Source organism: Vipera ursinii (genome assembly GCF_947247035.1).
Source record: "Vipera ursinii genome assembly, chromosome: 5".
NCBI lineage: Eukaryota > Metazoa > Chordata > Lepidosauria > Squamata > Viperidae > Vipera > Vipera ursinii.
Genome location: NC_139518.1, coordinates 63,693,667 through 63,719,106, shown reverse-complemented (window position 1 = coordinate 63,719,106; position 25,440 = coordinate 63,693,667). Strand labels below are relative to the sequence as shown.

Below are 25,440 nucleotides of genomic sequence, written 5' to 3'. Positions count from 1 at the left end.
AATAAATTACTCCTCAGCCTGGGCCCGAGAGCTCGAAGAGCCAGGTCTTCAGGCCCCGGCGGAATGACCGGAGGTCGGGGGCAGTCCTCAGCTCCACTGGCAGCTGGTTCCAGAGGGCAGGTGCCCCCACTGAGAAGGCCCTATGCCTGGGTGTCACCCGCCGGCAATCTCTTACCGGTGGGACCCTGAGCAGACCCTCCCTGTGGGAGCGCACTGGGCGAAGGGCATTTGATGCCGGCAGCAGGTGTTCCCTCAAATACCCCGGACCCAGGCCATATAGGGCTTTATAGGTGATAACCAGCACCTTGAATCTTTGCTTCTTCAGGAGTACCAGATATGGCGTTCATTTTGCAAATTTGCTCATTCATATATAGCTTTTATAAAATCTTCACGTTACCATAAAAATATGTTTTTTTAAAAAATTAACCTTTAAAACTGTTCAGACAGTGAATGCTGATTTTGAAGTTACTTCCTTACATAGAAAGTTTCCTCTGGAATAGATTTATCCACCCACCAAGATCCAGAGGAAGTTTCCACTTGCAAAATGGGAAGGGATAGTTATTTTAGTGTTGATTGAGAGGATTCTTCAACTTTGTAGAACTATATAGGATTAGGCATTGGGATCTTTCACAAAAGTTTGGGGGAAAAAACAAACCCCAACTTTCCCACACGTCTTGAATTGTGTCTCAATTTAGCTTGTGTAAACTGCTATGATGGAATGTTTAGTAGATCCTAGGAAGATGGAGAAGGAACGAAGACTCTTACAAATAGAAATCCTTCATCCAGGGGAAAGGTAAGCATGAGAAAGAGGCTCAGAATAACTCCACCTTATTTACATTAGATATAACTGAACTGGAGAATTGCTTTGGCAAGCTTTCAAGATTCTGTTACATTACAGTACTTTGTTATCAATAAAGAATTTTTCCATTCTCCGTTTCAATATTGGTAATTTATGAGCCTAAAGCAAGGCATGGATTATAATTGTAGTGAACAAGATTAAATGAAACACATCTTCAGGAATCTGAACAATTTATCCAGTAGAAGCAAAGGGATATTAAACATTTGTCAACAAAGTCAATTTTCAAATTCATCTGGAGTAAGGTATCCATCGGAGAATCCATTATAGAAACATATGTTGAGACAACTTTGGAACTGTGGAGTGCTACACCACTACACCATGTGCATTCCATGCTGTGATAGCATGATATATATACAATGGTAGCTCTTTTTCTACAATTCACTCCTTTCATTTCTGACTAGCAATAGCAGCTTGTGGGGTCAGCTATCCATGCTCTAGTAACCTCTAGATCAGGCATGTCAAACTGCCGGCCGATTGGCCGGATGCATCACACCAAAACCGTGCCCACCCCACTACCTGGCAATGGGGAAAAAGTCACGATATGTCATGCAACATCATGTGATGTTGCACGTTTCACATGCCTGCTCTAGATTACTCTATTTTAATATGGTTCATGTGAGATCACCTCTGGGAAAAATTTGGAAATTAGAAGTTGATCACAAAGTAGGAACCAGACTTGAGATCAGAAGTTCCATTACATTGTGCTGTTTTGTTAAGTCCATTGACTCTCTTGTCAGCTTTTAGGACCAATTCACTGGTGGTTATTTTTATCTCAATGGTCTTTTAGGGCTTGGGACCAGATTTTTTTTTTAATCCCATTTATATCCCGCCCTTCTCCGAAGACTCAGGGCGGCTTACAATCTAAGCAGAAATCAATGTGCTTAGCAATAGCCTTCATTCTATGTATATGCCTGCTTATTAGGGCTTCCCCCCAAGTGGCATTATTACAAAGTCAGCTTATTGCCCCCAACAATCTGGGCCCTCATTTTACCTACCTCGGAAGGATGGAAGGCTGAGTCAACCTTGAGCCTGGTGGGACTCGAACCTGCACTAATTGCAGGCAGCTGGTGTTACTTAAGGAGGCATTAGCCCACTGCTCCACCAAGGCTCCTTCAGATTATCTGAAGCATCATCAGTTTGTATATACACTTGCATTATGCTCATCCTCATCACTGGCCAATTCACCTGCTTCCCTATCCTGCGGCTGTAAATAAAGTAAGTGGCAGCCTTCTGATTGTGAAGAAAGCTTTCTGATTGTGAAATTTCTTTCATGTACCTACTGCCTTTGCTTCAGAGTGAAAGTCCTTGAGAGCTTTCAAATTTAAAGCTGCAAAAGAATGGGGGGGTGGGGAATGTAAGAAAGTGTTTACCTGCAGTGTACTGTAATGGGATGGTTTCCCGTCTGCTGTTGCTGTTTCTGAACAGCTGCAATGAGGTCAATCATACTTTTCCCTTCAGTCGGAATGCCTATCTCAGGCCATCCATGAAAATGAAACTGTCGAATAACTCTGCCTTGCTTCTCCTAGTTATTCAGAAGTGAGAAAGCCACCAGTTTAAGACAATTTAAGTAATGGAAAGAAATACTTTTAAATACCAAAGCCTCACCCACTTTTCTGGGAGTAATTCCATCAGACATAGCAGGACTTACTTCTAAATAGACTCATAAAAGCTTTCAGAATCTATTACATATTGCAACCTTTCTATAAGCAGTGCCAAAAATTATGTAGTTTGTATCAACTACTATGTTTTTACCTTAACTGTCCAATGTAATATTAGAAAATAGATTTAAAAATGCCATATATATGTATATAGTCTACATGATATATACATACACACATAATATGTGCTTGTAGTGTTTCTATCTCCATATTGTGATTCAGCGTCAGCCTGTGGTTTCGGCAGCTGAATCAGACAATTCTGAGGAGGAGGAGGAGGAGGTGTTTGGAGAGCCTTTGGTTGCAGATGCATCGCAGAGCTCTCAGCCAGGCCCCTCCTGTCTTGTTCCTCCTCAGACCCAGCTGTGTGAGCCTGAAAGATTAGACGAAGACGATCCACAGCTGGCTTTGTTCAAGGATGCTCGAAGCAGGAGGCAGAGAAGCAGAAGTGAACAAGGAAAAGCAGTGAGGCACCTCGGGAGGAGGCAAAGAGAAGCCACACCCTGAGACTGTTGTTTAAAAGGGGAATGTGTGGGAGGTGCTGGTTGCTGAAGGCAACCGTTTGAAGAGCTTCTGATATAGTCTCGGTCTGTATTTGTTTTACTCTGTTTTGAACTGTTTCGTTTAGTTTTTGCAAATAAATTTGGTTGGCTTAATTCCAGCCTATTGAATATAACAAAGGGGTTGTCCCTGACATTTCTGCAGGGCCGGTTGTAGGCTGGAACAGAACACTCCAGTAATCTGAACACTAAACTGATGAAGAGAAGTTCCTCATTAATTTAAGAACTGACTAAAACTGTAATGTAAATATGAAACAGATGTCTCTCACTCTTCAGGCTAAGGAAACAATAATCCAAATCTGTTGATTTGAAAATTCAGAATTTAAATCTTGGTGCTGCTACACCATGCATACACCATGTATATATGCATGTGTGTATATGTATGTGCATGTTTTACAGATAGATATAGAGACAGAAATATAGAGAGATATCAGAGATGACTTGGATTTTTGAGGTCTGCAGTAGACTGATCTTCTGTATATATCTTCTTTCTTGTGTGCAAAATAAAGGCCATATGAAACTTCTGTTGTTAGCCAATTACAGAACGATGGGATTAAATTTCTGGGCAGTCAAAATTTGCCTGTTCCGATATGTTTGTTAAAGTGAAATATTGATAACTATTATAGACAAATCTGCTAAATGGAAGTAAAATGTATTTAAGACAACCTGAAATTGCTATAGCTGCAGTGACTTTAAGAAGTAGAGAAATTATGAAGAATACCTGGTTGTGCGTAATCAAAAAGTCCCTTATGCTTATAGTATCAACAAGCAAGTCATTCTTAATATCAATGGTAATCTCGCCATAAGAAACAGAACCTTCTGATGGCCAATACTGAAAACATTTTTCCTGTAAAATTTAGAAACAGACAAAAAATGTTGCTTTCATATTTCTTGTTGATATCTAAGCTATGTCAATCATTCTTGGGATTTACAAATTAATTCCATTTTCCCCACCCCTTTATATTGCACCATAATATGTACCATCTAATCCATCAGCATTAGAGTAATGAAAAGAATCACACCCAACTGGTTGTGATATCCCAATTAAGTTAACACCAAATATACAGAATTCTTACTATAAGGAAATTGCAAGTGTTAAACATCACTAACCTCTGAGCATAGAACTACACTTAATTCCCACTGAAATTCTTGGCATTTGATTATAACTTCCTCTGAATTATGATGACTTTTTTTGGACTTTGGCTATTACACATGGTATGACAATTAGATTTCTATATTTTCTGAAAACATGTGATTGTAAAGTAATTCAAGCTTTTGCAAATCATCTGTCTGTCTGTGATAGACAAGTTTTTGCCTCAGCAATTCAAGAGTAGCCAGTTTTGCTCCTTCATAGGAGATTTCATGATTTATTGAAGAGTTAAAATCTTGGTCAACAGCAGTCAACAGCAAATGCATCAATTCTACTTGCTCAGCCTCAGAACTGCAAAACATTCGCTAAGACAAATTTATGCTAGGCCTGTTGAGGCACCACATTTTACAGAAAAGTGTTAATGATATATAATGTACAAATGAATTTCCCATACTCTTGTTCTGCTTTTTAAAATGTTAACAAAATATTTACAAGATACTGTACAAAATGGTCATACTTGTTCCCTTTCCAAAACTTCTGTAAGCATAACAATGGTGTGGCATTTCCACTCCCACACCATTCGCCAGAAGTCTTCCACAGTATGAGGAAGAGGTCCTTGAGTTGCAATGAAGTAGTCCTTTTGGCGATAGCCCTGCATACAAAGAAATATTTCATCCTTTGACAATTTCTGTTACCTAGATTCTCCCCTGTTTGGAAGGAATTTTATATTAAATAGATCTATCAGAGCCTTGGTGGAGCAGAGGGCTAATGCCTCCTTAAGTAACACCAGCTGCCTGCAATTAGTGCAGGTTCGAGTCCCACCAGGCTCAAGGTTGACTCAAGCCTTCCATCCTTCCGAGGTAGGTAAAATGAGGACCCAGATTGTTGGGGGCAATAAGCTGACTTTGTAAAAATGCCGCTGGGGGGGGGCTAAAGCCCTAATAAGCAGGTATATACATAGAATGAAGGCTATTGCTAAGCACATTGTGCTTTAGATTGTAAGCCGCCCTGAGTCTTCGGAGAAGGGCGGGATATAAATGGGATTAAAATTAAAAATTAAAAAAAAATCAGAATAGATATTTTCTTTAAAGTTCTAAAGGTCCTTCCAGTCCCACTCCCATTCACTCTGATCCACAAATCAAAGAAATTAGTTAAACAAATTTAGCCCAAGTCTTCACTGAGGCTTACAATGACTGAAAGAAGACCTGTTGGAGGGTAACACCACAGAAGGCAAGGGTTTGTTAAATTAATAAATAATGAGCCTCTTTCATCTGAAAGGAGGATGTGAGAGGAATACACATCACTAAACAACATATGACTTCTAACAATAGCCTGTTGAGCTAGCCACAATGGCCAAATTTAAACAATATGGTTGGAAGCCACAGTTTACAAAACACAATGGTTGGTCTCACAAAAGTCAAAATCAAACAACTGATATTATGTTTCCTGCCAATGTGTGCAGCTCTTCTTCTACAGTTGACCTTTGAGAAGGAGATCAGAATCACAAAGCAGGTGGGACCAGGATAGTAAATGATTCCTCTCACATATATTTACATGTATTTAGAATATCAAATTCATTAAATATAGTTAATATGATCATTTCTCAGTCATGTGTTTAACAGTCTTTTGTCATTTGTCCTATTAACAATACCATTACACAGCAATTTTTGGTGATCTCTGGGCTTCAGTCAAAGCATTCTGGACATCACAGAATGAACTTTAGAGTTTGCAAGTTTGACATAATGCACCATATGTGTTTAATACTATGTAATGAACATTCATTTGTCATTGAAATGCCAAGAAAAAACACATTCTTCACCAAAATAAATAGACAGAGAAAAGTTTGACATCAGCAAAGAAAGTTATCTATTTCTATTTTCAATTAAATAAAACAAATCCTGCCATAGTAAAAAGTAAATCAAACTTGGTTCTAAGAAAAAGCAAAGATGTTTGCTTCTTTATGTTGATATTTTAAATACAAGGTCTTTTTTATTGTTATTGTGAGGCTCTGATTCCTCTTCTTTAAATTCACAGGTTATTAACATACAGTAATGCTGAAGGTCATGTAACACTGCCCTTTTCTAGATGAATTTTAAACAACTATTCTGGAAAATATGTTAATTTCTCTTGCAGTATGTGCATTTTCTGTACAGAAAAGTACTTACATCTATGAAGGAAGCATTGATATAATCTGTGTACTCCTGACCTCGTTTCATTGAAAGAATCACTCTGTTAAAGTCATCTAAGGCACAAAAAAGTTACATTAGATTTTGTAAAATTCTAAATATTTTATAGTCAACAATAGCATATAAATTATGGTCAGCAGGCTTTTACCAAATTAAAGTTTAGTTATATTTCAGTCTGCAGTGCCACCTGCTGTTGCTTGTAAAATATTACAATATTCTTTTAGGTAAGTTTTTGTCAATTAAATTATACAATTTGTTTGAAAATTTAATTTCTTACAAGGGATTATTTGGATAACTCTGGCTTTCTTCATATTTGCTGGCAGATTACCAGTTCTCATGTTTTCTTTCATTATTCGAACATTTGTTAATTTCTAAAACAAAAGTAAAAATTAGATAATGACTACAAATGTAAATATGAAAACTCAGTATGAAAAGAACAATAACAAATTCAATCAAAATGTCTTACTCATATTTTCTTCCGAAAAATTCTGCTTGATAAACCAACATATCATTTCATTTGCACGGGAACTTTGTTACATACTTCCACATATGGAAATTTTAAAACTCAAAACATCTAGCATATAATGTCTACTTAGTGTTCATTGTTCTACAAGCATTATAGGAAGTTAAGTGAAAGAAAGTTAAGAGCAAATTTGTTGTACTAGTTAAGGTACTTTGGGGAGGAGGGAGAGAAAGAAAAAATATTGGGTGTTTTTTTTTATGAAATAGCATTGGCTGAAAAATTCCCACAGCTATAAGAGTCTAGAAGTCTGTTTTATTGAAATACTGTTTGTTAGTAATTTTTCCTTCACCAATACAAGTGCATTTTTGGATGGGAATACTGAATATGAATATTTTTTTCATAATTTAACACTATAAATGTACTCATGTACTTCCAATCCATTTTTTCTTTTTCAAATATTTGCTTGCATGAGATTTTTTTAGTTTTTTCTTTATCATGCCACTTTCATCTTTATAGTGCTTAGTTTAAATAAAAAATTAAAAGCCAAGAAATAAAAAAAACCTTTAATTTTTCAATTTTTCTTAACTTTTGATACTTTATGTATAAATAACATGACAGCTATAACTAAAACTATCAAATATCTTAGGAAAGAAAATTAAAGTATTAAAAAGAAGCACTGGAGTCAATTTACTTTATATCCATTTTTAAACTATTTAAGACTTACTTTAAACTCTTCTTCCAATCCTATCTTAACAAGATTTGGTGTGGAGCTATTTGATTGCTGCAGATGTTTTTCTAAGGAGGATACATCTAATTCTGTGTCACCATAGAGGTAGTATTCAAGTAAGGCTTGATATATGAAGGAATACTGCATCTGTAAAGAAACAGAACACTCTAAATCATGATCTTTGAAATACTTTTAGTTGAATAGTATTCAGCAACATTGTTTTAAAATTAAACATTTCACTTATTTTTACAATGTTTACAGCCTCCCCACAGTCCAAAAATCCTTTGGATTTGGGAATAATAAAATAAAGCTGAGAATAGGACAATCATATTTAGACATATTTACAATCATACTTAGACAGTAAAAATCAAAATATAATTCCAATTCCTTACTAGTGACATTCAATTAAACCATCCTGGAACAGCACTGCTTTCATTAATTTTCAGAATGCCTCTAGAATAGGGTTATTTTTAATTCAAGGGGGAAGGTGTTTCCACCAAATAGGGCTGCCCCCTAGAAGCCTGTCATCTGGCCTACAATGTATGACCCTCATGAGGAGGTGGGACCTGGAAAAGGGTTTCTCTAGTCTATAGGATTGAAATGGATGGGTAGATTCAATTTTCATATGGTGTTGTCTGATATATTCAAGTATTATGTTGCAAAAGGTTTAAAGGTGACAATTCGCACTTTGAACTGAGCCAGGAACCTATTGGAAACCAATGCAACAAGTATAGGATAGGTATATTATCACTGACAGGACTGAACTATCAAGAGTATTTTTAATTGCCCTGAAGGTATGGGCCATTTCTAGCCTACATATTTCCTGCACACCCACAATCCTAGTGCGCATTGGTGAAATGCACTGTCCAAATTGCTGTTTGAGTAGCTGAATTTTCTGCAAAAGTTACAAAAGAGGTTAGTTCAAACTTTTCAGAGGTCACTTGGTAGCCTGAAGTCTCAGATTCTACACCTGAGACTCAAACACCGAGAGTGATACCTACTTATTGTAATATAACATAAATGTTCTTGTAACAAAAACAAGATAAAAAAGGTGAGGTCAGGTGATATGGTAAAAGCTACAAAGATTTAACAAGGAAATGAATATAATCCCTCCCATCTCCCATCAGTCTTAGTTTTGCTACAAAAAATGAACTTACACAGAGGGCTTTTGTGGCAAATATTTTTAATGAGAAAAAGTGCTGTCCTCTAACTTTTTTTTAAAAAAACCCACAAAACTCCTATTTGCTATGATCAGCTAGCTGCTGCTTTAGCAAATATTTTTTTTAAAAAAAGATGATAATTCTTCTAAACACCAGGATATCATCATGTCAGCAGTGAGAAAATGAGATATGTGACAATCTCACTGTGGATAAATACAACTGATTTAGGGAACAAAAACACCTGACACATTTGAGACTGAATACAATATCAAATTAAGTTGCTATGCAAATTTTTTCTGTTTCTCTGTCATTTCCAAAGAAAGATTTTAACAGTGAGCAGAAGAAAATGTTCACCAATAAAAATTAACCTCAATTGATTAACATGCAAAAGATTCATATTGATGGCTTCCTATAGTTACTGGAAATAATACCATGTTTCCCCAAAAATAAACCCACCCCAGAAAGTAAACCCCAGCTGATTTTTGAGGGGCGGGGCTAATATAAGCCCTCCCCCAAAAGTAAGCCCTATTTAAAAGCCTGCACGGATGGCCTGCCACCGATTCCGTCTGGTTTCACCATAGACACAAAGTAAGGTGGGGGGATCTGCCAGTGTCTCTGTGATGAGGCCAAGCTGATGGGGGAGGGGGGAATCTGACTCACGGTACCAGTATACTGGTTCCTTACTGCTGCCTGGCTTGTTCTGTGGCCACATGGCAGCGGCATTGGGCGTGACACATGAGGCAGCAAATGGCTGGTTTCGGTGGGCCGCAGCTGTTTGTCACCTCACGCGTCCTGCCCAATGCCGCTGCCATGAGGCCTGGCGGATTCCCCCCCTCTGACCCATGTGCAGGTATACCGGTTCCTTACCACCGCCAGCTTGTTCTTTTGCCTCATGGCAGTGGCATTGGGTGTGAGGCAGCAAATGGCAAACAGCTCTCTAGTTTTGTTTGCCACTGGCCGTGGCCATTTCCCGCCTCACGCATTGCACCGAATGCCACTGCCATGAGGCTTGCGGATCCTCCCTGACCCACGCAAGGCCATAAACAGGCCACCCATGCCTACCGTATGTTAACCCTAACTTCCCCAACCTCCAACCCTAACGGGAAATGAGAAACACTCAGAAACAAAAACAGAAGAACTTGAGTGGGAAAAAATTGGTTTTTCCGATTTGTTTCCAAAGCAGTTTGGAAACAAACGGGAAAAAACCTTTTTTTTCCACAAGTTTTCTGGGCTATTTCCAGGCCTTCCCATCTCTAGCCCCCAATGCCTAACCCCAACTCTAATCCACAATCCACCCTGGGCACCCGCTTCACCACCCTCCCTCCCCGAGCCCCACCCCCACGCGCTCACAGCCTACTGGTACCAGCAAAAAGTAAGCCCTCCCGAAAGTAAATCCTAGTGCTTACTTCAGAGCCCAAAAGAAAGTAAGACCGGGTCTTACTTTTGGGGAAACATGGTATGTATATACTGTATGTATGAATGTATTACTTACATCAGTCTGAACCATCTGTGGACGCTGGCTGCGAATTCTTGACACAAACTCGAAAACGTCAACTTTTTGTTCAGCATGCATCATATCAATCATGGCATCTATTACTATGAATGTGCCTGTACGACCCACACCAGCACTTGAAAAAAAAACAGTTGCAACTAAGCAGACCACAATGGAATAATGCATCTTACACGGCAACAATATATCTTACTTCCAAAACATTATTTCTTTGTCTTTATTATATTGCCAATAGCTGGACCAATTTCTGGGCCCATTTCAGTTAGGTTTCATACAAGGGTGTTGAGAAAGTACACAATTGGGGGGTCCTCCTGGATTCATGAGTCCTGCTCAAAGAGCAGGTGGCAGTTGTGGCTAGGAGGTTCTTTGCACAACTTCATTTTGCACCAGTTGCCCCGAGCATAGTCCCTAGTCATCTCTCAGGTGGATTACTGCAACGTGCTCTACATAAGGCTACCCTTAAAGAGTACTCAGAAGCTGCAACTGGTGCAGAATGCAGTGAGGTGCACAGTCCTGGAAGCCCCTAGGAATGCACATATAATACCACTACTGTGCGAGCTGCATTGGTTACCAGTTTACTTTTGGATCCAGTTCAAAGTGTTATCTTTAAAGCCCTACATAGCATGGGTGAAGGGTAACTGAGGAGTGTCTTTCCACAATGGGACTAGCCTGCCCCACTCACACCAGTGGAAGAGCCTTGCTATGGATACCATCTGCTAAGGAATTCCAGCAGGCAGGTTCAAGAAGAGCCTTTTCTGCTGGGGCTCCATCCCTTTGGAACACTCTATCACCAGTGGTGAGAACTTCTCCCACCCTTTGGCCTTCCAAAAGGGTATCAAACTTTGCCAGTTGGCCTGGGGTCCTGAAGGGGGCACTTAATGCTGGAAGTGGCTGACAGGGTAAGAAGACTGCATTTCCATCCTGTCCATCTCTTGTTTCCAGTTTCAGTATAATTTTACAATCATAATCATAATCTGTGTACAGATTAATGTTTTAATTATTTTTTTTATTTTATAACTTGTAAGCCACTCAGAGTCACCTTGTAGGAGCCTTGGTGGAGCAGTGGGCTAATGCCTCCTTAAGTAACACCAGCTGCCTGCAATTAGTGCAGGTTCGAGTCCCACCAGGCTCAAGGTTGACTCAGCCTTCCATCCTTCCGAGGTAGGTAAAATGAGGACCCAGATTGTTGGGGGCAATTAAGCTGACTTTGTAATAATGCCGCTTGGAGGGTGCGCGAAAGCCCTAATAAGCAGGCATATACATAGAATGAAGGCTACTGCTAAGCTTGTAAGCCGCCCTTAACTAAGTCTGAAGGTTGTAGATTCCCTAACATTGAGCTCCCACTTCCATCCTCATGCCAGCTTCTCTCCTCACCCAGAGTTACAAGCTTAGAATCCCCACCACCAACCTTTGAGAGTACCAATGTTTTTGGCTTTATTTCAATAGAGCATCAAAAGGAATGCAATGGGAACAGCAGCTTTTCACGTCATATATTTTCCTTCTGTTTTAAAGACATGAAATAGCACATCGTTCATGGTATGAGAAAGAGTCCTTAAATAATTGTAAAAGGGATTGGATACATTCATGAGATCAGTTACTAATTCTGGCGTTTACTAATTATTTCTAGAAACAACAACAGCAACAACAACAACAGGGGAGTGTTGTGTGCGGATATCAGAACTTGATTATGTTCCTAATCTAGGAATCATTATCAGAAAAAAGACTCTGATAGCTTTATTTGTAAAGAGGTTGCCCCTAAATTATTTGGTCTATGTCCATTTGCAGAGGTAAAATTGAATAGGTAGCCAATGAAATTAACACAACATGGGATTTTAATTCATGATAACTTATGTTGCTATTAATCATTCTTTCCTACTTTCTAAGATTTTGCATTTGTATTCATGATACTTTGCTAAACTGATGCTTTAAAAATCATTATTTTAGTAAGATGAGTGCATGGTATCATTCAGTATAGAAGCTATAATATTTTTAAAAATCATCATGCATTGTTTTATCAACTTTTTTTAGTTTATCTTTTTTCCCCCAGAAAGAAGTGACACATTTAGAGCTTTATTCACATTCCTTCCATGTTGGAAATAAACAGTTCTAACTGAGTGTTCATTTTACAGATGATCATTCCAGAGTAACCTTAATGCAGATAGATGGATTTCAGTGTTCAGACTATATTAATGCTTCATATATAGATGTAAGTGAAATCCTTTTCTTATACAATTACTTATTTTCCCAGAATAACTACAGACTGTTTTTAAATGCATCTTTAATATATATTCTTGTAAAAAATAACATATATTTTTTTTATTTTCTCAAAGGGCTACAAGGAAAAGAATAAATTTATAGCTGCTCAAGGTATCTTTTGGTTTCTATTGTTCGACAATTTTTTTAAAAAAAGTTTTTATTTTGTACTTTTGCATACACAAAACAATTTCAGGAATATTTAGTTTCCTTTTACATTTAGTCTAAAGTAAGATTTAAGGACTTTGTAATATTGGTTTTATTTAGTCTAAGGTTAATGAGTGTACCATAACAAGGAAGTGTTTTTCTGAAGAATCGTTAGACTGAATAAGAAGTTACTGAGAACTGATCTGGAGAAAAAGTGGTGCATAGTATGAAAGGAAAAGGGAGAATCTGCCTTGATGTTACTCTTTATATTTATTTATTTAATCCCATTTATATCCCGCCCTTCTCCGAAGACTCAGGGCGCCTTACAATCTAAGCACAAATCAATGTGCTTAGCAATGACATTGGTGTAGGAATTAGAGATATACAGAGCCAAGGAAGAGTTAGTGCAGATCAGTTTGTGCGTATGTGTATGTACTTCCAAGTCATTGCTGACTCACAGGTGACTGTGAGACAAGTTCCTGCAGTTTTCTGGCTTCATGTTGAAAATAAAACTAAACCCCAGTCTCTCAGTTTCTAGCCTGGTTCCTTAACCACTATCAGACTTAATAGGAATCATTAGAAAGTAAAATTCAGAAGTTTGAATTAGTGTTAAATATTAATATGGCAAATATAATTTCATCACCACGTTTAGCAAAGTTATAGTTTGCAGGAAAACAACGAAGAGGTAGACTTTTTTGGGGGGAAGGTCCTAGTTAAATAGGAAAATGGCAACATATTTGAATATTTAATGTGTAATTTATATAATAAATTCTCTATGGGGCCTCACTTTTGGTACACCATCCGTGTGTTTGTGTATGTGCGTGTGTGCGCATGTGTATTTAATCCAATTTTCCAATTTAAAAATATGTGCTCAAGGGATTGATGTGGTCCATGAATTGTTCAGGATTATATAAAGATATTTACAGTAGATGTCAAAATCTCTTTGATTCTACTGTTTCCAGTTCATTTTATTTTTTGAGTGAGAATAGGGAAGTTGACTCAGCCTTCCATCCTTCCGAGGTAGGTAAAATGAGGACCCATATTGTTGGGGGCAATAAGCTGACTTTGTAATAATGCCAGTTGGGGTCTGTATGAAAGCCCTAATAAGCAGGCATATACATAGAATGAAGGCTACTGCTAAGCTTGTAAGCCGCCCTGAGTCTTCGGAGAAGGGCGGGATATAAATGGAATTAAAAAAAAAAGATGGGTGGCATAAAAAAAGAATGAATGAATAAATAATTCCAGTTCTGTTGTTGATAACTTTTGGCATCCATTTTTGTGTTCCTTGAACTCAGCAGTTCTTGATATAACTTATCACAATACTCTTCTTAATTGGATGTGGTGAAAGCCCTTCATTTAAGTGGCTCCCAGGTGCAGTTCAAGGTTCAGGTCACTGCCTATAAACCCCATCATATTATATGGCCTCATTATCTGAGGGCCTGTGTATTTCCAATAATTTCTGCCCTCCCCCCAGGTATGTTCAAGCAGAGTGCATGTGTTCCAGGTCCCTTCCATTAAACACTGCCAACCTGTAGCACCAACAAAGTGTGCCTTTCTGTCTCTGCCTCCTCCTCCCTCCAGAGAAACAAATGGTATCCATTCTCCTGAGGTTTTAAAAAGCCTCTAAAACCTGTTTCATTCCCAGGTTTGGGGTCAGTGTGTTCACTGATACATTTGTAAAGCCCATGTTATATTTGTGTGGATGATTGTTCTGGTTCTTTTAATCCAGGCTGCCTGTTAATGTGTAGGTAATCAGTTTATTTATTTATTTATTTACTGGATTTTGTGAGCTGGTAGTTTATTTACTTACTTACCTACTTACTGAATTTTGTAAGCTGACCGAAATCTAATTACGTATACAGACAATCCTGCTTAACCTCCCAAACTACCACAAGAGGGAGCACAATTATCATAGACTGCTATTTAAATTGTCATGGCAAATAATCTTCAGCCTTCCTTGAAAACAAAAAAGCATGGCATCCTGTGCTAGGCAGGGACCTTTCCTATGTATTACATCAGTTACTTGTTTTTGCTTATGATATCATTGTAACTTCCTCTCTCCCTCTAATTCCGCCACTGCTCATTTTTTTTAAAATGAACAATTTAAAGTTTATTAATGACAAGTTTTTATTTTTGAATTTTGATACAGAAACTCAGCTTCCCTTCAACGTCCCCTCTATATATTACTTACCAGAAGACTGTGGAATACTTTACTAAAATTAGTATATAGGAGTCTATAATTTCCAAGTATTATTTTCCTATATTTTGATATTATATCTAAACTCACTGTCTTGGAGTTGTATTCAACTGCACCTCTTACAGTAGAACCACCAGATTTCTGTGAATGGAAAAATGGGGTAGTTCCTGTTTCTCTTTTACACACCTTCCAACATTTTTTCCATGGAGCATCCTTTGGATTAGTGTGGGCTGTTAATCCCACGCCCGGACACTGAGAAGGATAAACATTTTCCATTCCACATAAATACATACCTACAGTGAACCACTATTGGTCCAGCGTGTGCAGGATTCAATGACTTGACTTTCTTTAGGAATTTAAGCATTCCAATAGGTGTAAAAGGCACTCCAAAATCAGGCCAGCTGGTGAAATGAAGCTGAGTGACAAGTCTTGGAGCTTTACAGCCATCAGAAACCTGCTGAAGGTCCAGAAACAAAATATGAACACAATCAATTACAGTTTAGATTGAAGTCAACCAATAGTTCAGCTACTTGTTACTTGACTTTTTTCTTCGTCTGCAGGATACACATTAAAGATAAAAATTAAAGCAGATATAAAATTAATCATGCACCAAAAGCATTTGTAGATGAATTGTGTGCAATAAACAGATTTATTTTTTCCACACTGACATCCCAACTTGGAATATTCTCCAGGTTAAATTTCTCAGGCACCAATATTATACCCTGAGTTTAAAAATTGTCTGAAATTTTTACATTTTAATATACTGTCAGAACAATCATGATGCTGAATCAGACCAGTAGCCAAGCTAATACAGCTAAGTCCCCACAGTAGCAAATCAGATATCCACAGGAAACCATATGAGAGCTATAAATGTAGTATAGCAATAGCAAAAACATTTAGGCTTATATACTGCCCCACAGCACTTTGCAGCACTTCCTGGGCAGTTTACAATGTAAGCATTATTTGCATACTGCCCCCAACAATCTGGGTCCTCATTTTACTGACCTTGGAAGGATGGAAAGCTGAGTCAATCTTAAGCCCTGTCAGGATCAAACTACAGGCTGTGGGCAGAGTTTGCCTGCAATACTGCACTTTAACCATTGCACCACCAGGGCTCCCTGGTGTATATCACATTCAATAATATTTCTACGAATTTGTCCGATTAAAGCCAATAACCTTCCCACCATACAGTACCAGAATAGGTTTAAGTAACTGCCTGTAGTTTTGAATTTCTATTGCATCTGATTCTATTCCTCTCATTTTATTGTTTATACCATTCTGAAAAACATTATTATTGAAGAAGGCATCATTTATATTGTCATTTTTACAGGATTCCTTATGATATTAATCAAATCTGAATTTTGTAGAAAGCGTTAACTCAGTACGGCCATCTATGATCAATTACATTTTTGGGGAATCATGAACTCCCAAAAGGAACTCCAAAGAAGGCGTTAACAGAACATCAGGATCAAATTATGCACAGAATTTCAAATAACGTCTCAGTAGGAATCTTAAAATAATATCAACAAAATATAAGTAAAAATTAAATAAACCTGAGTTTTTATCCTTCAACAAAAACATATAATTCTAAATATTCTTTATTCTAAAACAGGGTGAACAATAGTTAATTATATTTTAAAGCAATAATAAGCGAAAGTGAAATACCGGCTGAATACAAAACTTTCGAATGGTGTAATCTACAAGAACTATGCAGTCCTCCACAGAAACCCGAATGCTTCCATAGGTCCAGCATCCTTGATCAGGCCAATACTGGAAACATTTGTCCTATGTAAATATTAAAGCACAAACATACCACATCAGCGTTTTGTATGTTTCACCCAAACAAATGAATTAAAAATATACAATTGTGTTGCAACTATATGGAAAAAGGAGAGGGCTACTTCTGAAATTGAAACCAAACACAACCATATAGGTCTAAATTATATTCAAAATAAGATCAGGGTAAGTTGTGACATATCATAGCACTAACATTTGTTGAGATGTAACTTTATCATCAACTATGTTTGATTATTGTACAGATCCATTTCTTCAACTAACGCTTAGAACAGACAAGTAATTTCATGTCATCTTTCAAAAATATAGCCTACATACATCTTTTTTTCTCTCTCTCTTTATGTGCCAGGAGAGGTCATTCTTGAGCAAAAAAACAACAAAAAACATGCTTAATTTATCACAAATCAGAACTCAATAGCTACTGCTACTTACTCTTATAGGTATATTGCAGGAAGCAAATTTCATATTGAGTTTAATCAATGTTATTCAAATAGTAGTAATGATGGTAGAAGGAAAGTTGGACCTTAAATATACTACTAACATTCTTTGGCACTATGATATTGTAAATTTTGTCTATCAAGCAATGCCAGGAAATCAGGCAAAGAAAATATAGTCAAATAATTTCAGACAATTTCCTCATACAACGCATCATTATTTTAAAAAAATGAATCATCAATCAATCATACATGCATATGCATATATATATATATATATATATATATATATATATATATATATATATATATATATATATATTAAATGCTTGTTAACTATTTAGATTACCTTGCTAGGCCCCAAACATGGGACAAAACATGGGACAAATCTTAGAGGTTAAAACAACTGCCTAATGTGCAATCAGCCCAGGTTCGAATCTCAGAAGGGTATGGCTGACTGATGAAAACAAATAAGTTTGAAATGCATATCAGTCTCCCTTTAATTCTTTGTTAGCAATCTAAAAAAATAATTTACACACACACACACATATGTATGTATGTATGTGTGTGTGTGTGTGTATGTATGTATGTATATTGGATTGCTAACAAAGAATTAAAGGGAGACTGATATGCATTTCAAACTTATTTGTTCTCATCAGTCAGCCATACCCTTCTGAGATTTGAACCTGGGCCGATTGCACCTTAGGCAATTGTTCTAACCTTTAGGCCACTGGCTCTTTCTTGCTTTGTTAGCTGAGAAGCAAGGGAGATAGATATGTGTTAAGTGTTTGTTAAATATTTGGAATACCTTGCTAGGCCCCAAACATGGGACAAATCTTATTTCCTGTTCAAATCTCAGAAGGGTATGGCTGACTGATGAGAACAAATAAGTTTGAAATGCATATCAGTCTCTCTTTAATTTTTTGTTAGCAATCCAAAAAATTTACACAAATATGAGCTGTCACTGTTGTGACTACTGCCTGTGGATGGCCTTGGGTTAGGCATATATATATATATATATATATATATATATATATATATATATATATGTGCAAATTATTCAAATTGCTAATAAAGAATTTGGGAGGCTAAGATGATCATTTCGAACTCATTTATGTTCTCATCAGTTAGTCATACCCTTTATCTGAGATTCGAACCCGGGCTGATTGTATATCAGGCAGTGTTTTAACCTCCTGAGCCACGGGGTTCTTTCTCTCTTATATTAGCTGGAAGGCAAGGCAAATGTATGTTTAAGTATTTGTCAAGGCTTTTTGAATGGACCTTGCTAATTAACTCTTTCATTCAAAAAGGTCCATTAACTCTTTCATTCAAAAGGTCCATTCAAAAAGCCTTGACAAATACTTAAACATACATTTGCCTTGCCTTCCAGCTAATATAAGAGATGAGAACATAAATGAGTTCGAAATGATCATCTTAGCCTCCCAAATTCTTTATTAGCAATTTGAATAATTTGCACAAATAATGAGCTATCATAAGTTGACTAGTTCCTGTGGATAAGCCCTGAGCCGGGCCAAAACAGGAATGAAAGAGTTAATTAGCAAGGTCCATTCAAAAAGCCTTGACAAATACATACACATATATATATATATATATATATATATATATATATATATATATATATATATATATATATATATATATATATATATATATATATATATATATATTGTTTGAAGGGGAAAAGATTAATAAGAGAGACAGAGATGATGTGAGCAATGTGAAAAAAATATGTAAGGTCAAGTATTAAAATTACTGCAGTGCTGTACTGTATCAGAGAGACTGACATTTTACTGGCAAGATGATAGAGGAAGTGGTTATGTTACTAATAGTTTTGTGGGCTATTGGACTGCTCCAAACCTATTGGAGGGAAATAAACTTTGAAATGTCTTACCTCTTTTCTCTCTTTCACATTTGTTAACATGACAATAGTTGCAGACTTCTGTTCCCATATCATCCTCCAAAAATCATTTACTGTGTCCTGTTTAGGTCCTAGATATAGAAAATAACTACTGAATTAACAGCTATACAAAGTACAGAAAAGTGTTTCTCATCTTATCTATTGAGAAGAATATCAAATTCTATAAGAAATGCTCAAAGGGGTTTACAACATTCAGAAAGCCCAAGGAAAAGAAACAAATTAAAAAATGCATATTAAAATTGAAATAAACAGGCCAACTGAGATTTGGATTTCACAATAAAAATGTTTCACTGTCTCCAGCAAATAAACTATCCCTTGTATTAGCAAATCTGAAAGAGAAACTCTATACTATTTTTGTTATTTTAAAATACATTCCTCCTGAAGCTTCAGGCTGAGGTATAAAGTGATAAAAAAATGGTGCATTGACCCTGAATCCAAAGTTTAATTCTTGCTATGAGGTGAATATATGACAAGTAAATTTTAATTGTAAAGACATATTCCCCCTAATCCTTCATTCCTTAGAAATATAAATTTTAATTGGCTCAAGCAAACCAATTCCTGCTTATGTTCCTCTGCACTCTTCTTGCATTTTAACAGAAAAATGCATACACTATCATAATTGGACAGTTTTATTTTATTTATTTATTTATTTATTTTAATCCCATTTATATCCTGCCCTTCTCCAAAGACTCAGGGCGGCTTTACAAGCAGCAGTAGCCTTCATTCTATGTATATGCCTGCTTATTAGGGCTTTCATACAGACCCCAATTGGCATTATTACAAAGTCAGCTTATTGCCCCCAACAATCTGGGTCCTCATTTTACCTACCTTGGAAGGATGGAAGGCTGAGTCAACTTCCCTATTCTCACTCAAAAAATAAAATGAACTGGAAACAGTAGAATCAAAGAGATTTTGACATCTACTGTAAATATCTTTATATAATCCTGAACAATTCATGGACCACATCAATCCCTTGAGCACATATTTTTAAATTGGAAAATTGGATTAAATACACATGCGCACACACGCACATACACAAACACACGGATGGTGTACTAAAAGTGAGGCCCCATAGAGAATTTATTATATAAATTACACATTAAATATTCAAATATGTTGCCATTTTCCTATTTAACTAGGACCTTCCCCCAAAAAAAGTCTACCTCTTCGTTGTTTTCCTGCAAACTATAACTTTGCTAAACGTGGTGATGAAATTATATTTGCCATATTAATATTTAACACTAATTCAAACTTCTGAATTTTACTTTCTAATGATTCCTATTAAGTCTGATAGTGGTTAAGGAACCAGGCTAGAAACTGAGAGACTGGGGTTTAGTTTTATTTTCAACATGAAGCCAGAAAACTGCAGGAACTTGTCTCACAGTCACCTGTGAGTCAGCAATGACTTGGAAGTACATACACATACGCACAAACTGATCTGCACTAACTCTTCCTTGGCTCTGTATATCTCTAATTCCTACACCAATGTCATTGCTAAGCACATTGATTTGTGCTTAGATTGTAAGGCGCCCTGAGTCTTCGGAGAAGGGCGGGATATAAATGGGATTAAATAAATAAATATAAAGAGTAACATCAAGGCAGATTCTCCCTTTTCCTTTCATACTATGCACCACTTTTTCTCCAGATCAGTTCTCAGTAACTTCTTATTCAGTCTAACGATTCTTCAGAAAAACACTTCCTTGTTATGGTACACTCATTAACCTTAGACTAAATAAAACCAATATTACAAAGTCCTTAAATCTTACTTTAGACTAAATGTAAAAGGAAACTAAATATTCCTGAAATTGTTTTGTGTATGCAAAAGTACAAAATAAAAACTTTTTTAAAAAAAATTGTCGAACAATAGAAACCAAAAGATACCTTGAGCAGCTATAAATTTATTCTTTTCCTTGTAGCCCTTTGAGAAAATAAAAAAAAATATGTTATTTTTTACAAGAATATATATTAAAGATGCATTTAAAAACAGTCTGTAGTTATTCTGGGAAAATAAGTAATTGTATAAGAAAAGGATTTCACTTACATTTATATATGAAGCATTAATATAGTCTGAACACTGAAATCCATCTATCTGCATTAAGGTTACTCTGGAATGATCATCTGTAAAATGAACACTCAGTTAGAACTGTTTATTTCCAACATGGAAGGAATGTGAATAAAGCTCTAAATGTGTCACTTCTTTCTGGGGGAAAAAAGATAAACTAAAAAAAGTTGATAAAACAATGCATGATGATTTTTAAAAATATTATAGCTTCTATACTGAATGATACCATGCACTCATCTTACTAAAATAATGATTTTTAAAGCATCAGTTTAGCAAAGTATCATGAATACAAATGCAAAATCTTAGAAAGTAGGAAAGAATGATTAATAGCAACATAAGTTATCATGAATTAAAATCCCATGTTGTGTTAATTTCATTGGCTACCTATTCAATGGTGGCATTAATTTTACCTCTGCAAATGGACATAGACCAAATAATTTAGGGACAACCTCTTTACAAATAAAGCTATCAGAGTCTTTTTTCTGATAATGATTCCTAGATTAGGAACATAATCAAGTTCTGATGTCCGCACACAACACTCCCCTGTTGTTGTTGCTGTTGTTGTTCTAGAAATAATTAGTAAACGCCAGAATTAGTAACTGATCTCATGAATGTATCCAATCCCTTTTACAATTATTTAAGGACTCTTTCTCATACCATGAACGATGTGCTATTTCATGTCTTTAAAACAGAAGGAAAATATATGACGTGAAAAGCTGCTGTTCCCATTGCATTCCTTTTGATGCTCTATTGAAATAAAGCCAAAAACATTGGTACTCTCAAAGGTTGGTGGTGGGGATTCTAAGCTTGTAACTCTGGGTGAGGAGAGAAGCTGGCATGAGGATGGAAGTGGGAGCTCAATGTTAGGGAATCTACAACCTTCAGACTTAGTTACCCATCTGTGATACCTAGGCTGAATCGCTGCACCAGCTGATGCCAACCTTCCCTACTCCCTGGCCCCTGGCCATTCTAACTGGGCACGGCTTCCAGTGTGGGTCAAAAACGACATCTTATCAATTTGGTCATTATTGAATCTGCTTTGGAAGCTCAAGAACAGAAGAAATATTATTATTTAATACTTCTAGTAGAACCTTATCCCCACCTCAGATAGTAACATCTGGTAAGACCCTCCCATAAGGGAGACAAATAAAGATAAAGCAGCTTTTTTTAAATTCTGCCCCAATTAATATAATCAATCACATTTAAATTAATATAAATTTGTTCACTTCTTCCATTGGATGAGTTCCAGACTACCTTACAAATACTTACTTATTAATTTTATTTTATTTTTTATTTTATTTATTTTAATTCCATTTATATCCCGCCCTTCTCCGAAGACTCAGGGCAGCTTACAAGCTTAGCAGTAGCCTTCATTCTATGTATATGCCTGCTTATTAGGGTTTTCACACACACCCCAGCGGCATTATTACAAAGTCAGCTTAATTGCCCCCAACAATCTGGGTCCTCATTTTACCTACCTCGGAAGGATGGAAGGCTGAGTCAACCTTGAGCCTGGTGGGATGCGAACCTGCACTAATTGCAGGCAGCTGATGTTACTTAAGGAGGCATTAGCCCACTGCTCCACCAAGGCTCTTGAACTATATTTTGGATGCTAGCACTGGAATCTAATCCTCACTTTATATTTCCCTATCGGAGTATTAATTTTGTGGAAGGTTTTCCATCAGATCACTGTTCCTATGAGTGGGGAAAAAAGGCTGCAGACAAGACTTGTTCTTTTTAACAGCCAAGGCAGAAATGGCCACAGAGGCACACCATTTTATGGCTGGGTGGGAGGAATGTTCCTGCAGTAGGCTACAGTATATGAAGACCTGTAAGTCACCAGCCTACAGGAGGTTTGTCTACAGCACACAGACTGCTGTTTACATAGGAAGCTTTTATAGAGATGGTGCTCCTACCAGATGTCTGGGGAAGAGGAAATGGAGAGTGGTATGTCCCTCTTTCCCTTAGGTACATAAAATTCACTATTTCAGGTTCATAATGAAATGTATCTAAATATTTAGTGTGCTACATCAGCTAATCTTAAACATTCTTTTTAATATTTTGCCTCATACTTGGCATGAAACACTTGTGTACGCTGGCGTGACCCTCTCTATCTTTAGCTAAACCATCTGGTATAAACAAGACATTTCTTGCAAAGGTATGGCTTTGTTTTGGCACTGGTAACTGAAATCTGTCAAGAATAAAATAATCCTTGTGCCCTTGTCAAGGTCAGGTAGACATGTTGATATGAGATACCTAGCATCCCTGCATTTGGTATAAATGCCTAGACATGTACACACATGATTATTTGTTTTCTATGATCTATATAAACCAATCAGAAGCTCCTCTAGAATAGAACCTCAGTGCAGACCTACCCTGAGAGGTGACATATATTTTTCAGTTTGAAGAAGGGATCTTAGATGCTAATATAACAATCTTTGAAAGTTGAATTCTATTTTTCCCCCATTGTTTATCATACTGCCTTGGAATAAAACCTTGATTAGCCATTTTGGGCATGCTTATTGTTCTGAAAGTACTCATAGCCAAAGCAGGATAGCTTTAATACATTTTCCAAAGGAAAACACTCCTTTCTTTCCTGATCGCCTTTATCTTATTTCAGCCTGGCCCCAAGACAGAGGCTCCTTAATGACCAGTAAGTAAGCTGTCTCAGGGTTGAGACTGTGATTGATTCCTTCCTTCCTTCCTTCCTTCCTTCCTTCCTTCCTTCCTTCCTTCCTTCCTTCCTTCCTTCCTTCCTCCCTCCCTCCCTCCCTCCCTCCCTTTTATAAAAATGTCCTATTCGCAGCTTGTGTAACTTTGGATGAAGTGCATCATTAAAATTAAAAAATAAATAAAACAAATATAAGTAAAATATAAAATAAAGCCAATGCAACAAAACACAAGCACAGCTGAGGCTGAGGCTGAGGTTGAGTATAACAAATACTTTCACAACAAAATAGGGTTATCTATCATCTTGGTTGAACACAAGGAGAAGGGCATTAATAGTTAACACCCTATTTTCATGGAAGAAAATTCCATAGTTTATCAGTTTATTTACTGATTTATTCATGCATACAGGTAGTTCTTTGACTTGTGACCATTAATTCAGCAACTGATCAAAGTCACAACTGTGCTGAAAAGCTGAACTTAAATAAAACCGATGTTGTTCGAGCACCCCCAAGGTAACATCAAAATTTGGGTGCTTGGCAGTCTACCTGCACTAATGACCACAGGTGTGCTCCAACTCCCCCATTCACTTATCTCCCTCCACCCCCACCCTTTGGCTGCCCTACACTCACTCTTGCAAGCAGCACCATGATTACACAATTTCATAGCTCTGGGGTTATTTGCCATATCCCAGGAAGCCACAGCTGTCCTAGCTCATATTCACTGGCATTTTTCCCCCCTCTCACTCTTGATGAGCTGTGCCGAGCCTGGCAACTATGGTCTAGCTTTTTGGAAAAGAGGCATTATAGCTTGCTACTATTCAGGGACTGCTTTTGATTTTTTATCCCCTGCAGACAAAACCCATCCCATCCCAGCAGCCAGCCAGGCATGCCTTGTAAGCAGCTAGAACAAAAAAAACTGTTTAAGAAGAGCTGGGGGGGGGGGGTTGAAGCTTTCCAGCTAAAGGGCAGAGATGGGAGGGGGAGATAGGAAGGTGTGGGAAGTTGGAAGCAGACAGGAAGAGACCAAGCCTGGGATGGCTTGGAATGGGGTAGATACTTAGCTAATGATTGATAAAATTCACTTAATTGCTGAGATTGTGGTTGTTAATTAAAGTAGTCGTGTGACATGTTGCTTTTCAGTCACAATGACTTATGGTGGAAATCCTGTCCCAACTATAGTCAAACGTCCAGGACTACTTGTGTATGAATGCATACATATACAGTAGTATAGAGGCCACCTGATTCCCAACAACCCTGGGCAGCTCATAAGAAAAACAAGCAGCCAAAAATAAATCATAAAGAACATGAAGACAAAAAAATTATTTTTGAAAACCATCTAACCATTACCCTGTCCCAAAGCCTGAGAGAACAACTAAGCATTTAATAATTTTCCTGCATGACCACAGGATGGAACCACCCAGATCTCTGAACTGTAGAAAGCAGCAACCCCACAGCACAGATTTCACATGGTTTCTGGGTCCCAGTAGACAAGGCCCAAGGATGGGATCCAAAGCATATTGAATGTGCCTGATATCACTGGATGGACAAAAACTACTGGAAATAGGCAGTGCCACAGACAACAATCAGGCCCAGCCCATGAAGGACTTTATAGCTGATAACCAGGACCTTGAATTGTACTTGGAAGTCAATCAGTAACCAGTAAAGCTCATGAAACAGTTGGGTCACATGGGCATATCGAGGCATGCCTGTTACTGCCCATGCCACTGAATTGTAA

At 37.2% G+C, this 25,440-nt stretch overlaps 1 protein-coding gene across 1 annotated transcript in view; it reads right to left on the bottom strand.

Annotated features, from left to right (window-relative positions):
• Positions 1–25,440, bottom strand: part of PTPRE (protein tyrosine phosphatase receptor type E) — a 120,966-nt gene that overhangs the window by 2,093 nt on the left and 93,433 nt on the right. Inside the window, exons 8-19 of the mRNA XM_083364105.1 lie at positions 21,016–21,092; positions 20,856–20,892; positions 18,948–19,045; positions 16,473–16,592; positions 15,101–15,264; positions 10,193–10,328; positions 7,538–7,687; positions 6,628–6,721; positions 6,330–6,406; positions 4,682–4,816; positions 3,796–3,921; positions 2,230–2,381 (exon numbers count right to left, since the gene is read on the bottom strand). Coding sequence (XP_083220231.1) covers positions 2,230–2,381; positions 3,796–3,921; positions 4,682–4,816; positions 6,330–6,406; positions 6,628–6,721; positions 7,538–7,687; positions 10,193–10,328; positions 15,101–15,264; positions 16,473–16,592; positions 18,948–19,045; positions 20,856–20,892; positions 21,016–21,092 — 1,366 coding nt within the window. The remainder of the gene's footprint in view (positions 1–2,229; positions 2,382–3,795; positions 3,922–4,681; positions 4,817–6,329; positions 6,407–6,627; positions 6,722–7,537; positions 7,688–10,192; positions 10,329–15,100; positions 15,265–16,472; positions 16,593–18,947; positions 19,046–20,855; positions 20,893–21,015; positions 21,093–25,440) is intronic.